Source organism: Haliotis rubra, unplaced genomic scaffold (genome assembly GCF_003918875.1).
Source record: "Haliotis rubra isolate DU_JTF1 unplaced genomic scaffold, ASM391887v1 Scf305, whole genome shotgun sequence".
NCBI classification, from domain to species: Eukaryota; Metazoa; Mollusca; class Gastropoda; order Lepetellida; family Haliotidae; genus Haliotis; species Haliotis rubra.
This window is the reverse complement of record NW_025766975.1, coordinates 418,518-435,507: the sequence shown is the minus strand read 5'-3', so window position 1 is coordinate 435,507 and position 16,990 is coordinate 418,518. Positions and strand designations below refer to the sequence as shown.

Here is a 16,990-nt window from a genome sequence, read left to right as displayed (position 1 = left end):
TATCATCTGAATTTGAATGCTGATGTTAATATAGAGATAGGAAAAAGTAAAACCTGGGAAGAGGTCTTACTTACGAAAAGTAAAACCGGGGAATAGGTCTTACTTACGAAAAGTAAAACCTGGCAGCAAATAAAAACCTCAAATGCGGTTATTCTGGGAAAAGAAGCCATGTGTAATATATAGTGAGAAGCAGCCTTCAGGTTTATATCAGGGGCGGATACAGCTTTTTGAAAAAGGGGGGGTGCATAGTTCATTTTTGCCCGAGACCAAATGGCAAGCTTAGAATGTGTATTTTGGATAAGGTGGCAAATATACACAGCCTTCCACGACGCCTCTTGTGGCTTTGTGACCCAATGGTTAGTTGCAGACATTAATCTGCATAAGATTGTGCTACAGTTTGTTACAGCCAGGTGCATTAACTAGTTACTTGTATGTTACCTCTACACAAAGACTTGTGTCACAGAAAGCTACTGATAGAGGATGCATTTCTCAAACATACGTCTGCGATGCTTTTTCACATATTTGTGAACTATCTCATCAGAAACTATTTTCTTGTCCTGGTTCAGGTGGATCAGTGTCAGTCCAGTCAAGCGCTCCTGACCCATGGTACTCCTCAGATGCATCTTCAGCCTTTTAAGGCCAGAAAATGTCCTTTCTGCTTCAGTGCTTGTAACTGGAAGTGTAACGGCAATTGTGAGCAGCTGACGGATGTTAGGGAAAACATCCTCATCAGCAGATTTCAAGCTTTCGATTGCACCTTCAGGGTGGTATTCCTGTGACAACCAATGAAGGCGCCAACTTCGGAGTTCTGCCAGAAGAGAAGACACCATTGGCAAGTCATTCTCCCAGAACATTAGGTTTGCTTCCAACTGTAGTAGATCTGAACAACAGCACATGGCAGAAGACCAAACAGTTCAATTCCAGGACGGTTCTCTGGACTGAACCTTGTGTTCATCTCTTCTTGCAGGTGGTCAAGGAAAGGAATGATCAAATTGAGCTTGAAGTGTTCTTCGGGAGATTGGGATGGTGCATTCGCTTTCTGTGTCATCCTCTTCACAATCCGAGGAAGACGTATTTCAGCATCTAGCTGTTCTGCAATAGCACAAGCTTCCACATACCAATCATGACTCCTTTGATCCACATCAGCCCTCATGGTTTTAATCATTGATACCCTTTCGTCAATAAGTTTGTAAGCCATGCAGATGTCATTGTCCCTTTTTTTGAAGTTTGACTGCCAGTGGTTTAACAACTTCAAGTGCATTATGGGCAAACAACAAACGCCATAATGTGTTGCGAATCTCTCAGAATGGTCAAAAGCCCTTGTGCTTTTATGGTTGTCTCTTTGTCCCATGCCCAGTTCTCATCACGATAAATGTCTGCATGGTTTCGAGGATATTGGATGGCCTCAAAACATGTGCAAATATGGCTTTACAACGTTTGAAAGACGTCAAAGCACACATGCCTCTCAACCCATCTAGTCTTGCAAAATCCAAAAAGACGAGTTCTTTTCGTATCAGTGCAAAACGCTTTCAGAACTCTCTCTAAAAACCTCTGGCGTTTTGGTGAATTGTCAAAGAAAAGAAAAACTTGGTTGATGTTGTCCATCATGTTTCTGATTGGAGGGAGTTTGCATGAAGCCGCAACACTCAGATTCAGAACATGGCTGTTGCAATGCGTGTACAAAGCCGTAGGTGCCAATGTTTTGACATGAGCCTGAACGTCAACTCGAGATGAAGACATGCAGGATGCACCATCATAGCTTTGTCCTCGACACTTGGTGATATCAATGCCTTGGTCTTTCAGTGACTTTGAAATAGCCTCTGCAATATGCTGACCTGTTGTTCTTTCTAAATGTACATAATCACAGAATGTCTCTTTGATAGTCATTGTATTTTGATCAACATATCTCAGGCAAAGACCAAGAACCTCAACATTGGAAAACGTATCTGTGACTTCATCTGCAATCACAGAAAACACAGCCCCTTCTTTTTGAAGCTGAGTGACCACCTCTGAGCGAATGTGGTCACCAACTACTTCAATGAGTTCATTTTGAACTGTTTTGTTCGTATATTGGGTGTTTCTTCTGCCAAACTCTAAATGATGACGTAGTTTGTCATCTCTATCTGCCAGTAGATTTAATATGGCCAGAAAGTTTCCCTTGTTTGGCTGTTCTGTTGTCCTGTCATCTCTGTGCCCCCTCAGAGACAAACCTTGTCTGCCACAGAGTATCACTGTGTCAACTATTTGTTTCAGAATGTGGCAGTTCAAGTCGTACATCTCCTTATTCTGTTGAGATATCCGATAAGGTAACGACCTTTCAGGTTCTTTGTAAATGTGTAGGAAGTCCAACGCCGCAAGAACAGCTTGTTTGTGAAAAAAGGTATTCTGGTGAGTCTCAAATGCACCATTTTCCCCAGTTGCTTTAGACAAATTTGTGAAAGGATACTTTACTAAAGACCCTGCGCACTTTCGCTCATCACCCAGGTTTGGAAACAGAACACACATTTTACATAAGCCTCCACCTGCTGCTGGACTGTACACTAGCCAACTGTACTTATTCAACCAGCTGTGCTGGAATACAAGACGTGTTACTCGTTTCTGTTGTGGTCGAGCTCTTGTTTGCGAAACAAACCCATTATATTCTGAAGTGGGATGAAAGTGATGTTTCAGGTATTTGTACTTTTGATCTGTTCTCAAAGTACTGAGGTTAAGTTTCCCTGAAACAATATCCCCAACGTCAATGCCGTCATACCTTACAGACGTGCTCTTCGTCTCAACTGGATCAATGCCAGGCACCGACATTTTCGGCTTCTTGTTAGCTGGTTCACTGCTGCTGTCCTTCATATCCCTGGTATCGGATTGTGAGGAACCAGACATTGTGAAGCCTTTTTCGGGTGCCTTTTCCAATACACTATCAGCTGAGTATGTGTTACCAAGATTCACACTTTTCACTTCGGAAAACTCTGTATCTGGCAAAGCACACTTACTTTCCATCTCTCCAGTTTCAATACAGGCCACAAAATGGTTAGGTTTCCATCCCGCTGTGTCTGTGCTGGTCATGTGGGTCCACATGATACAGATAGGTGGGGTCTTTATTTCCCCAACGAGTGGTGTGATGGTTTGGTGCATGACCTGTCGATCAATTGCTACACTCCGAATATTGGGATAAACCGATATGACCTTGCGCTGAAAAGCATTGCTTTCCGCGTATATGTGTATAAGAGAGGAATACCGTCCATTGTTTACAGTGTTAAGTACCTCTTTCCGAAAGGTTTGTTGCATAGATGAAGTCACAAGTGATTCATCAGCTGCTGAGGTAACAACGACATACTGTAACAAGTTCTGCTTTTCCTTGGCTTTCCCACCTGACATAGAAGCAAGTGATGACTGGTTGATGTATAGCTTCTCGTTCACGACAAGTTCATTTATGATACGCACCCGGCATTCGAGATGGTGAGTTTCATCACCCAAAAGTTGTTGGGAGAAGGCTCGAAGGAGACAATTTCCATCACCAATGCATGCAACTGGATGTCGAGATGTCGGAACATCAGCTGGATAAAGACCGACAGCCACGGAATCGCGAGCAAACTTTATACACTTTGGTACTTGATCAGGTAAATAGAACTGTTTGATACTCTGCGACCTCAGAGAAAACTGAAACCTCAAACATTCCCAGCCTTGTTTGGCTGCACTAACTAATGCTGAATGCAGCCGCTGGTAATGTACCACACGCTTCTGGTCGTCCATAATAAAATGTTTTCTACATGTAACAATCTTACTTAGTCAACAAGATAAATTTAAAACCAACAGGTACACAAAAATTATTGCAAATCGGAAAAAACCTATGGACTGAACACAATAGCACATTGACCATCTGTAAGCTGAAACTAAATTTATATGAAACAAAATGACAACTATGAAAACGAACTATGAAGCCCTATTTTGGAAACGTAACTAGAAAATGGAAAATTAAATTTAATCCAAAAATGATTGATTTATCATGAAATTATGAACTAGCAACACTGGGATGAGAAATCCTAGAAACAATTGTCAAAGGTCTATACTGCTCGAGAACCGAGATGAAAGACCAGTTATAAAGAATGCAGCCAGTTATTACTATTCGCAGCAGCGATGTGTTGGTGCGTCTGGTCAGAACGAAAGGCGAGCGAGAAGTGACAATGCCTGCTTTGGACTGTGAACCTTTTGGTGCATGCACAACACCTGGACATGGACCAAGTCAGACCAAGCGATTTGGTGTAAGGGCAAACCAGCCACCTGACTAGCTGAAAACTCTAGGGTATGCGCCAAATATTGTTGAATGATTATTGTCGTGAAGAGATATGGCACTGCTGTCCCTTTGATATCAATGTTATAGACTGTTGTATTCAGAAATTACAGTTAACTGTTGAGATGGATTGGCGGTTTTAAAGACTTTCTTTTCATAATCATCTTAGTGTGAGATATCGATCATAGGTCCACCACAAACTTTGGAAAGGGCGGGGGGTGCACCCCCGTTTTCACGAGAGTTTCAATGGTCATTTAATAACTTTCAGGACAAAAGGGGGGTGCGCACCCCTGCACCCCCCCCCCCCCCCTCTGGATCCGCCTATGTATATGGAACGCTGTAGTAGATGAACATAATTTCCTCGATACTCATTAATCAGGTGAACCTCCATTTAATGCATAGATAGTTCCTTCCAATGTCTTCAAGGACGGAAAACACGTATTATATTTCATAAGTGTATTATAGAACGCTGCAACGATTCGGCAGAGAAATACTATTGTGCCATTGTATTCCTTCTATGAACCTATCAGTGTATAACATTAGCATTCAGATATTGTTATAAAATAAGTTAAAAATTCGAAATATTATCGTGTAATATGACAAGAGATAGAACTGTGTTCGCTGTGAGAAAAAGGTATCGATTTTTAAATATAACATTTAATCAAAGTGACAACGAAGTAGGCCTGCATATCACTCACAACAGAAATAGATACATAATAATGTTTTGTTTATTTTCCTACACATCAGTTGCGAGTTTTCGTCAATTTATATAGCATTAAAGATGATTTGCTTCAATTAAAACATTCGAAGAATGAAAAAGAAATTAGGCCTATTGCCGAAATGATTAGTAAAAATATAATTAAGATCTATCTATGGGAAGGGTTGCCAGGCGGACATATCCAAACAAAATCGGATAATTACTTGGAGTATAGACTTTCAAAAATAGCATATTAATTAACAATGATATCAGTTTTTTCATAAAATCACTAATAATTCTGAAACGTTGCCGATAAACCCGGAATCGTGTTCAGATGTTTTCATAATACACTCACACGAACGCCCAAGTGCACTTTGCGCCCTTTTGGATAGTGTTTACAAAATCACGTTTCGCGAAGGCCGGTATTGAAACGCCAATTACATCACTTATATTTCATATTCAGCGGCGACTCGAATCCGGGTCGGGTACAGCTGGAATCGAGTCCTATTTCTAGGAATCGAGTATCCGGAAAGGGAGAGAGCTCTGTAATGACAAGGGCAGACAATAGCTTGTCTTTTTCATTTTTGACGTAACACACATTTACATCATTGAGTGAGTGAGTGAGTTTAGTTTTACTCCGCACTCAGCAATATTCCAGCTATATGGCGGCGGTGTGTAAATAATCAAGTCTGGACCAGACAATCCAGTGATCAACAACATGAGCCTCGATGTGCGAAATTTGGAACCGATGACATTTGTCAACCAAGTCAGCGAGTCTGACCACCCGATCCCGTTAGTTGCCTCTTACGACAAGCATGGGTTACTGAAGATCAATATTCTAACCCGGAAATTCACGGGTTTTTACATCATTGGTATTGTCCGATTAATGGAGCATAGTTTTAATGACTGTAATTTATCTGTGCATGAGCAGTGAGTAGTTAAGTTACAGTAGCAGCAGGAACGAAACGTTCGTTGTTATAACGAGGAATGTAAGTAATGGTGTTACTCTCTATATTGGTTAAACAGACGTAAATTAAATAGCTTGAGGTCAGTTTTAATGTCTTATTACCAACTGTTCAAGTTTTCTATAATAATCTCTGTCAAATCGTGTTTGAATATTCAGAAAGTTGACCCGAATGTATTTCTTACATTTCCGGTATACTCGATTCTGATTCGGGTAAGTACATGCGGGTACTCGATTCCACTTTTTCTACTCGTCCCAGCCCTACTGAATTCCTCATACATTTTAGAATCTAATTACAACTGGTCTTTGTCACCAATACCAAGTGTCTAGATAAATTGAAACGAAAGATATTGGGGGTGGAAAGAAATGCTGTGCTCGAAAGACAACACCTGTTTGAAATGTAACAAAGAAAATTTCAGACTTTACACTGTGTAGCATTTTCTCAAATTTTCAGACACCCATTTGCATGGAAAGAGCATAGTAGCAAGAATTAGGAAATTAAAAATAGATACAATACAGGAATGTGATGTGTTTACACGAAACTGTCAAGTTTCTGTGCTGCGTGACGCCATGACTGACGCAAAATCACGCAGAACGACAGCGGTAATAATCGGCATTTCTGGCTTCTTCTCTTTCTTAAAATGGGAGTGTATTTGGCAATTTCTCTGAGGTGAAGGTCGGTAGAATAAGAGTATACACAATCACCATATCCCGCCCATTACACTTTCAGTATCATAATGTAATCGTTTGGATATTTTTTTCATGAAACTAATTTAATTTATCTACATTTAGCCTTGTTCAATATCATATCATACGTGGTTAAAGGGTGTACATGTTATATTCTTTGAAAGTGTTTGTTTGAATAATATTTACAGAAGAAATTCACACATTTAGTGTGGTAAAGCACATATAAACCTTTCCACAAGTGTTAAAAATGAAACGTAGGCATCATGTACTTGTACATGTTTTTAGTTCCTATGATGTGCATAGTTACAGTTTCGTATGTAACTCTTCGTCAGAATAATTTCCAATATCCAAGTCCAGTCCACGATACACCCTATCCTTTCTTTGCTGAACTGGCCTCATGAAAGCAGTGTTAGCCATGAACGCCATTTGCTAGTTAACCACACTGTTAAAAAGTTAGCGGCGGTCCTTAGGTGTGTTAACTTAACGTCACGTTAACAGCCTGTTAAAAGTTAACAGAGTTTTGAACAACAAGACAACCCTCTGTAATTAGGTAACAGTCAGTTAAATGTACTTAACGGCTGGTTAAAAGATAACCGAGTTTTGAACAACCGGGCCCTGATTGGTTACCCATATAAACGTACCACATTCAAATCTGTCTGATTGTTGAAATGTCCCCAATATCTAGAAACCACGGGTGAAGGAAAAGGGCATCTTTGAGAGGCATTGCGTTAGAACAAATACCGAAACGTCGCCCCCACTGTAATAAAGAAGCTGTCCAGCATTTATTGTTATCATTCAAAAATGGCAAATGAGGGGAAGAAGAAGTATCACCTCACCTCACCTCACCTCACCTCACCTGTAGCAAACTGAATCAGACATCACTCTGTTGCAGGTGCTACCGGTTCAAACGTGGCCTTACACAAGGTGGCCTACCAGAGTTCTACATACGTTTACCTCAACTACGACACCAGTGCGGGAAATGCAGTTGACGGCAACACCAACAGTAGACTAGAAGACAACTCCTGCACACATACCATCACCGGCGACGTGAACACGTGGTGGTTGGTGGACTTACTAGATGTGTACGAGGTCACCAATGTAACACTGTGGAACAGAGACATTGTCGGTGAGCAGTGACTTAAGGACAGACCACATACTTTGAGCAGGGTGTTGGGGAAGGGGGACGAAGTTTGTAGATGTCTACGATGTCACCAATGTAACACTGTGGAACAGAGCCATTGTCGGTGAGCAGTGACTTAAAGACAGACCACATACTTTGAGCAGGGTGTTGGGGAAGGGGGACGAAGTTTGTAGAGGTCTACGAGGTCACCAATGTAACACTGTGGAACAGAGACCTTGTCGGTGAGCAGTGACTTAAAGACAGACCACATACTTTTGAGCCTGGGGTAAGGGGTGAAGGTGTGTGGGGCGGGGAGAGAAGGAGGGGTCAGGGAAGAAGAGGAGCAGCCCTAGATCTACTAAACTGCCGGGGTAAATAGAGCACACATACCTATGTAAAGCAAACTAGTGAGTGAGTGAGTAAGTTACGCCGCTTTTTTAGCAACGTGAACACGTGGTGGTTGGTGGACTTACTAGATGTGTACAGAGGTCACCAATGTAACACTGTGGAACAGAGACATTGTCGGTGAGCAGTGACTTAAGGACAGACCACATACTTTGAGCAGGGTGTTGGGGAAGGGGGACGAAGTTTGTAGATGTCTACGATGTCACCAATGTAACACTGTGGAACAGAGCCATTGTCGGTGAGCAGTGACTTAAAGACAGACCACATACTTTGAGCAGGGTGTTGGGGAAGGGGGACGAAGTTTGTAGAGGTCTACGAGGTCACCAATGTAACACTGTGGAACAGAGACCTTGTCGGTGAGCAGTGACTTAAAGACAGACCACATACTTTGAGCAGGGTGTTGGGGAAGGGGGACGAAGTTTGTAGATGTCTACGATGTCACCAATGTAACACTGTGGAACAGAGACCTTGTCGGTGAGCAGTGACTTAAAGACAGACCACATACTTTTGAGCCTGGGGTAAGGGGCGAAGGTGTGTGGGGGCGGGGAGGAGAAGGAGGGGGTTGGGGAAGAAGAGGAGCAGCCCTAGATCTACTAATTTGCCGGGGTAAATAGAGCACATACCTATGTAAAGCAAACTAGTGAGTGAGTGAGTAAGTTACGCCGCTTTTAGCAATATTTCAGCAATATCACGACGGGGGACACCAGAAATGGGCTTCACACATTGTCCCCATGTAGGGGAATCGAACCCGGGGTTTGTGAAGGGCACATGCGATTTAACCACTGGGTTAATCTACATCCCCAAAACAATCTGGAAATGAAATGAATATTCGATGGTGTTCTCGTGTATTTTGCTATTTCGGTTGTGTTTTGGACATTTACCTTAAACTGTTAACGAACTGTTTTCAAACTATAGACTGTAGTATCGTTGGATTATGTTTTTTCGAAATTTCTCTGTTTTTACATTCCAGTTTTCATTCCGTCTCAAACAAACTTTCGGGTCCAAATTCTGTTTCAGGACGTTTTTATAAATATTCCAACCGTATCACGAATATTGAACTTATTTGGGGAATCTAACACTCAAGCGAACTCTTACGAACGACATTCGAATCACTAGCCTAACTAACACCATACACATTTGCTTTGTGCGCACTAATGTTACATAAAAAGTATTGTTGTGTTTGTTAAAAACAGGAATCTCTTTTATATACATCTTGTTTTAAGCTTCGGAAATGGCCTTCACACATCGTACTATGGGGTGTCGAACCCGGGTTTTCCTGCGCCCTGATTCGAGTTAAAGTAGATAATATATTCTCTACTTTTAACGTAATAATTTATTTCATCCCCAACAGCTGATCGTCTTCAAAACCTAGTTCTTCAAGTGGGAAGCCAACTGCCGGTTGTTTTACCAATCCCTCAAGCGGAACTCTGTACGGCCTTTCCTGGAACAGTTGGTGCGCAGGTGACCTTGACCTGTGACGCACCTGTGATTGGTCGATTTTTCATAGTCCGAAAAGTCCATGTGTCCGGGACAGATGAATATCTGACAATGTGTGAAGTTGCTGTCAGAGGGAATTTAATAAAATCAGGTGTGTATTAATTTGAGTGAGTGAGTGAGTGAGGTTTTACGCCACTTTTACCCTACATTTGTACAGAACAAATAGCCCCTTCTATCTTGCTAATTGTAGTTAGCCTCTATCTCAAGCTGAATTATTATTCGTGTCCTATGGCGCCCCTAAATGTACTGGGGTGGTGGGGTAGATTAGTGCTTAAATCGTTCGCTTGTCACGCCGAAGACCCGGGTTTGATTCCCCACATGGGTACAAATGTATGAAGGTCATTTCTGGAGTCCCCCGCCTTGGTAGTCCTGGAATATAGCTAAAAGCGGCGTAAAACTTAACTCACTCTAAAATGTGCCAGTACAATTTCGATTTTAAGGAACTGTTTTATCTATGGTACTATGGTCTCCCTTTTTTGAAGGTTTAAACGTTAATGTTTAAGCATTCTTGAATACCATTAAACAAATGTCTGATAGGATAATATTCCAGAAACAAGCCGTTGAGCTACATGAAAAATTGTTTCTTAGGACACAAAAACTATCTAAAGTTGGGCAAATAATAGGAGAAAAGAAAAGTGTAGATTCGATTAATTACTTATTTGTACAACACACAATGTTTCAGACTGTGGTCCACAGTGTCTCAAAGCGGAAGTAGGAAAACGGTTCATGACTGACAACGCCAGCAAGTTCGTCACCGTACTTTCACCTGCTGAATGCGCGAGTGACTGCCACCGGAACATCCGCTGTCTCGGCTTGAACTACGAGATGTCAACGGGAACCTGCGAGATGATATATAAGCTAAAACCCTCTGTGGAGCAACTGACCAACGCTCCCGGCTGGAAATATTATGGATATAATATCTGTTGAAAACCATTTCCTGTCCTGGAGTGTGAATTACCTTACTCCATCACCACAGTCTGTTAAAATAACACCTGTGCAAAAGTAATAACTGATGTAAATAGTGTCGGGCTTGAGGCCATATGGATACAGGTTAAATGCAAATCTGGAACATATTACCGATGAAAACACTCAATATTGGAATTGAATAAATCAATCAATACGCAATGCTATTGATCTTTATGAATTAATTCGTTATTGTTACTGGCGATTTTAATATTCACATACTCCAGGATAACAATTCAACAATAACGAACATTTGCAATCTACATCTCTAACAATATCATCATGCTATCATGATGACACCTAACTCTAAAGCATTGATAGAGTTGTTTGTATCAAGTGTTACCGAGGTCAGATGCCATTTGTAGCGATCCAGTATGTAGCGATCTTTTGTAAAATTATTTTCCTCCAGTATGTACGTCACAAAGCATTCCACCATTCTAATTTATGGCAAGATTGTCTAAACGCAACATCTCCTCTTGAGGAAGTTTAGAAACTACTCATGCTTAAATGCTAATATCCTCTTTACATCATATTACGTACTTTAGATCATCGCATCACCATGCTTCAGGTCGTCAGAGGCAAGTTCGCGATATCTCTTACTGATTTTACTGACCGGTGTCCAAAACCTGTCCGAAATTATTTGAAGCGCCTTAAAATCACGCAGAATGTCGTACTGTGAAACTTGCCAGGTCTGAAAACTCTCTGTTCAAAATGGTTTTCTCAGTAATAAATCATTAAAGCTCAGTATGTGCTCTGTGTGACTATGGATATGCAGGGATATTTTTCAACATGTGACGCACCCATCTTATGCAAAACATATCGCCTCGATAAGGGGAGGGGTAGGGCTGTTTCATTGGTTGTACACAGTGCAAAACAAAAGGGTAGTCTATACATGTACTTGACCATGTTTGACCTACAAGACACATATGGAGAAACAGTAAGTGCAACGTCTTATGAAGAGAAGTGCAATACAAGTAAATAGTGTCGATTGAGGTACAAAAACATACACCATTAAAGGTCCATTTATAATTCGCTATAGGTTGCATTTACCTATAATGCTTATGGCGTAAATTATGTTAACCTTTTTGTTTCATTGTTTGGTGATTAACGCTGCATAATCAAGTCACATGACGGCGGTCTGTCATTATTCGAGTCTCGAGAATCAAGTGATCGACATCATGAGCATCAATGTGCGCAATTGCGATGACATCAAACAAGTAAGCGAGTCAGACCACCCGTTTATATAGCCCCTTACAATAAGTATGAATTTTCTTCTTTTTCTAAAAACATTTTTTATTGTTCCCAAATTTACAAGCACGATACGCACATCAGATACGACGGAGAATGACAAGTATGGATTGCCTAAGACCAATGCTAACCCCGGTTTTCAAGAGTCTCATACAAGCGGCGTAAAACAATACCAACTCATTCATATTTATCAGCGCTTGAGAGGACTGGATGATCACATTTAATGACGTGAGGGAGATTGTGAACATTGTTGTGTATATTCATCACACATAGTGAACCAACTCACGACCACAAGACAGTCTGTTTTTCAAGAATGAAAATCCCAATAATCTTCAAATTCATTTTTCATTTTTCCAGCAATATAAATTAGAATAAACGCGATGATGTTTTAGAGTTATCGCCCTTTTTATATGGCGACCTGCAATTGGAAAGCTCGTTATGAAACATACAAAACAAAACAAAAAAAATCCGTACATTTAATATCAACTCAGTTATTTTTGCTGATGTGGACTTCAGTTCGGGGAAGTCATTATAATAATGTGTGATAAGGATAGTGCTTAGTTAGCAATATCCCAGCTAGATAAGGATAATGGGCAGTAGGACAGGACTACATAGGAATTTCTGATAAGGGTATTGTTGGGCTGATTTTAACTCTTTGACACTGAACGATGGGGTTATTCCTTGACCACCTATTTGTGATGTAGGTATTGTGTGGCTGGTGTAGACTGTACAACAATATGTTATAACGATTTTCTGTTTTCGGGTAGACGTTAACAGTGTATAAAACGTGTGTCTTGTGACCTGCTTGGTCAATAATAATGTTTGATATGCAAGTTTTTAAGCAACTGTAAACTGTAGCGCAAATAGGGTTGTGCAACAGAGAGAAAAATGACCAGTCTTCCTATATTTCAGTTTCATGCAAACTGTAAAATGTAGCGCAAATAGGGTTGTGTAACAGAGAGAAAAATTACCAGTCTTCCTATATGTGGGTTTCAAGCAAATTGTAAACTGTAGCGCAAATGGGGTTGTGTAACAGAGAGAAAAATGACCAGTCTTCCTATGTGTGGGTTTCAAGCAAATTGTAAACTGTAGCGCAAATAGGGTTGTGTAACAGAGAGAAAAAGTACCAGTCTTCCTATATGCGCGTTTCAAGCAAATTGTAAACTGTAGCGCAAATAGGGTTGTGTAACAGAGAGAAAAAGTACCAGTCTTCCTATGTGTGTGAGTTTCAAACAGCAAATTGTAAACTGTAGCGCAAATAGGGTTGTGTAACAGAGAGAAAAAGTACCAGTCTTCCTATGTGTGAGAGTTTCAAGCAAATTGTAAACTGTAGCGCAAATAGGGTTGTGCAACAGAGAGAAAAATAACCAGTCTTCCTATATTTCAGTTTCATGCAAACTGTAAAATGTAGCGCAAATAGGGTTGTGTAACAGAGAGAAAAATTACCAGTCTTCCTATATGTGGGTTTCAAGCAAATTGTAAACTGTAGCGCAAATGGGGTTGTGTAACAGAGAGAAAAATGACCAGTCTTCCTATGTGTGGGTTTCAAGCAAATTGTAAACTGTAGCGCAAATAGGGTTGTGTAACAGAGAGAAAAAGTACCAGTCTTCCTATATGCGCGTTTCAAGCAAATTGTAAACTGTAGCGCAAATAGGGTTGTGTAACAGAGAGAAAAAGTACCAGTCTTCCTATGTGTGAGTTTCAAGCAAATTGTAAACTGTAGCGCAAATAGGGTTGTGTAACAGAGAGAAAAAGTACCAGTCTTCCTATGTGTGAGTTTCAAGCAAATTGTAAACTGTAGCGCAAATAGGGTTGTGCAACAGAGGAAAATGACCAGTCTTCCTATGTGTGAGTTTCAAGCAAATTGCAAACTGTAGCGCAAATAGGGTTGTGCAACAGAGGAAAATGACCAGTCTTCCTATGTGTGAGTTTCAAGCAAATTGCAAACTGTAGCGCAAATAGGGTTGTGTAACAGAGAGAAAAAGTACCAGTCTTCCTATGTGTGAGTTTCAAGCAAATTGTAAACTGTAGCGCAAATAGGGTTGTGCAACAGAGGAAAATGACCAGTCTTCCTATAGGCGCTACATTTTACAGTTTGCTTGAAACTCATATATACTCATGCCAATAATGGTTGTCACCCCCCTCTCCACCCCAACCCCCCACACACCCCACACCAATAAAAAAAATTGAGGGGGGTGACAACCATTATTGACATGAGTATATTTGCTTGCAACTCACCCTATTTTCGCTACAGTTTGTTCGTGATTAAAAAAAGGGGGGTTCAGCTGCTGCAAGAAGATGGGGTTTTTTAATGTAAATTAGATTGAGATGTGAAATACCACTGTAGTGGTACCATACCTGTCTGCTAGGTGGAAAAGACGTAACAGTAGCATCTGCTATCGACAATGATTATATGATTACTTGTTCTTTTAGAATGCAAACATAGAAACTACCTAGCAGGAGTGCTGTGAAAGTCAATCTGATTGACGGTTTGTATGCGAGGAACAAGACGTTAAGGAGCGAATCATCATTGATGTGATGTGATGTGATATGATGTGTACAGTTGTAACAAACGCCTCGGCAAGTGTTGCAGGGCACTTACAACGATGTTTATTCTTTTATCTGATTTGTGTTGGTGGTAGAAAGAGAGCTTCAGTTATCAGTTGTGTTTGATCAAAGTTACACCTATCTAGTGTTCTTTTAACACTGCAGTGTTTCGGAACGAGTTTTCAACCTTGCAACGTTTTTATAACGTTGCTATACACATACACACATTTCTACCGATCACTGTCGGGAAGTTTAGTTTGTGATTTTTATTTCGGATTTTTTTTTTTTTGTATTTTTATATTGAAGCAGAATATGCATTTCTACAAGACATGCCAGGGTAAGCCTATGAATTGTCCTAATTGAAGCAGGTTGAGGACCTTTGGCCAAACTCATAGGCATTGAGACCTAGGATCAAAGCGAATCAGTGATAATCAGCGGATCCTGTCACGGTTAAATTATTCTGCTCTGAACAACGAAATGCGATTTTTTTAGCAGTCGTGTCCCGACCTTGACCATGATCATGGAAAAAGGAAGCCGAAGATTAGTCAGGATATGATCATCCGTTTCGCCACTGCGTTGTGCTCCCTGTATACCTTTACATCGATTCGTGAGTTCTTCAATGAATAAATCTGGTTTGTAAAAACTTCGTTGTCTTGCTGCGGGGCATATTGTCTTAAAGTTATAATTCCCTTTATGGATTTTTTTTCCGATACAATCCTAGAACACCGAACAAATGGAGGACGGTGCATAGGCTGCATCCAGTAACACCTTCCACCTGTTCCCCTAACATCGCTGCTTAGCTGTCCGCTTTGCAAGAAAACAATTTCAAAATGGCCGCCGATCTAATATCTTCGCTGATTTCTTGCTACTCGTCTTGCCAGATCAAACTGCCAAGGCTGTGGGAGGCTGTATGTGTGTGACTGTGTAAGGACACTTATTATGCAAAGTGTTAACATTTTGACATTGGAATAACGAATCTAAATTGAAGTCTAGAAGGACACAAATACCGAAAAGACGGCTCTGTCCAGAAAACGAAGTATGCTTCAGTCTTGAAAAACAACTATATATTCCTCGTGTATTGAAGGTGACTTTCCGTCAAGGCTTTAAATTGATTCTCTACACAAGTAGAAATCGATGATCGAATTTGTTTGTATCTCGTGACCTTTAGAAATTCAACCCAATATTTGGCATTAATGACAATGACAGCGTCATAATATGTGCACAAATCCCGCCATTCGCTACACGATACCACTTATCATTACTCCAAGAACTAAGTATACTTTCAATGGTTGTCGTTCGTTTAGAGCAAACAGGAACATCTTATTACGCATGATCGGAACTTTGGAAGAGCGAAGTGCATGCTAAACGATAAATTGTAAGGTATGATGTTGCTCCACTATCAGGTGTACATTACGGTCATCCAACAACTTGTAACGACTCTAAACATCGAGACAGACATATATGTATGAATGGTTAACTTTCATCAAAAATATCCAAAGAAATAAAACAACTGTATTCATTTCCGTAGTTATCTTTCTTTGACATGGGTTGTACAGCTCCACCTGTCACAGAAGCCCTACAGAGATCTAGAGATACAGTAATGATGATGTATAAATATATATCGTCATGTACCACGCGGTCGCAGAAGTAGCATATCTATACTCTGCAAAAAAAAAACGCACAGGTGAAAACTCAGGAATGTAAACGCTTTATTTTGTTTCCAGGTAAAACTTTAACTAATGATCGCACGAACGTAAAATTTCACATGGATGTTGTCAAGAGTCAGCTTTACAACATGCAGCTATCATTGTCTCTGAAACCATTGCACCGGGCGTACAGATGGCGTGGAGGTCGAGTACCTGTTGTGACCACCTCGAGCTTGCAACACAGCTTGGCACCTCCTGTCCATGGACATGATCAGTCTTTGAATCCGTGCTTGGGGGATCCTCCTCCATTCCTCCTGCAAGGCTTGAGACAGTTGTTGCAACGTTTGGGGTTGAGGCTGACGACGTCGAACGCGTTTCCAAGCTGGTCCCACCGAATGCTCTATTGGGTTCAAATCAGGGTTTTTGAAGGCCAGGGAAGAACTGTGATGTTCTGATTCGTCAGGTAATCCATCGTGATGCGAGAGCCACGTGCGGTCTGGCGTTGTCCTGTTGGAAAACACGTGACGTTGAGGGTTGATGACAGGTAAAGATGACGTTGCAGAATTTCATCCCTGTAACCGAATTGCAGTCAGGTTACCACGGACGTGCGCCAAGTCCGCTTCTCCGTTGTAAGAAATGGCCCCATACCATCCCACACTTCCCCTCCAAATCTGTCCGCTTCAACTACACAATTACGGGCGTAACGTTCGTTTCTCCGTCTATAGACCCTCGTCCTACCATCGTGTCTTTGAAGTTGGAAACGAGATTCGTCGCTGAACCAAATTCGCTGCCAATGTCTCCAATTCCATCTCTGGACGTTCCTGCACCATCGAACACGTGCCAGGCGATGATGAGGTCGTAGTGTCCATCCTACGTGAGGTCGTCGAGGGCGTATCCGTGCTGTCTGAGGCGATTTCTGAGGTGGTCTGGG

The 16,990-nt window shown here is 41.1% G+C and overlaps 2 protein-coding genes and 1 long non-coding RNA gene across 3 annotated transcripts; 2 read left to right on the top strand and 1 right to left on the bottom strand.

Annotated features, from left to right (window-relative positions):
* The first annotated feature begins 7 nt into the window (after positions 1-7).
* On the top strand, positions 8-157 carry LOC124282880. Its single transcript, XR_006900277.1, has 2 exons — positions 8-63; positions 97-157. It is a non-coding gene; the product is annotated as an uncharacterized LOC124282880 (long non-coding RNA).
* Positions 158-467: 310 nt separating this feature from the next.
* Positions 468-854, bottom strand: LOC124282855 (52 kDa repressor of the inhibitor of the protein kinase-like). The gene has a single exon (XM_046718888.1). The coding sequence runs from the start codon at positions 852-854 to the stop codon at positions 468-470; it is 387 nt and encodes a 128-aa protein (XP_046574844.1).
* Positions 855-3,450: 2,596 nt separating this feature from the next.
* On the top strand, positions 3,451-11,504 carry LOC124282854 (fucolectin-like). The gene is made up of 4 exons (XM_046718886.1): positions 3,451-3,538; positions 7,526-7,759; positions 9,510-9,746; positions 10,338-11,504. Exons 1-4 carry the CDS (start codon positions 3,451-3,453, stop codon positions 10,580-10,582), a joined length of 804 nt encoding a protein of 267 aa, XP_046574842.1. The 3' UTR covers positions 10,583-11,504.
* Positions 11,505-16,990: the final 5,486 nt, after the last annotated feature.

Coding starts and splice junctions, on each gene's coding strand:
- LOC124282855 (XM_046718888.1), bottom strand. CDS start 854: ATGTTCTGGGAGAATGACTTGCCAATGGTGTCTTCTCTTCTGGCAGAA.
- LOC124282854 (XM_046718886.1), top strand. CDS start 3,451: ATGGTGAGTTTCATCACCCAAAAGTTGTTGGGAGAAGGCTCGAAGGAG. Junction 3,539..7,525: donor ATGCAACTGGATGTCGAGAT/GTCGGAACATCA, acceptor ACTCTGTTGCAG/GTGCTACCGGTTCAAACGTG. Junction 7,760..9,509: donor GTGGAACAGAGACATTGTCG/GTGAGCAGTGAC, acceptor CATCCCCAACAG/CTGATCGTCTTCAAAACCTA.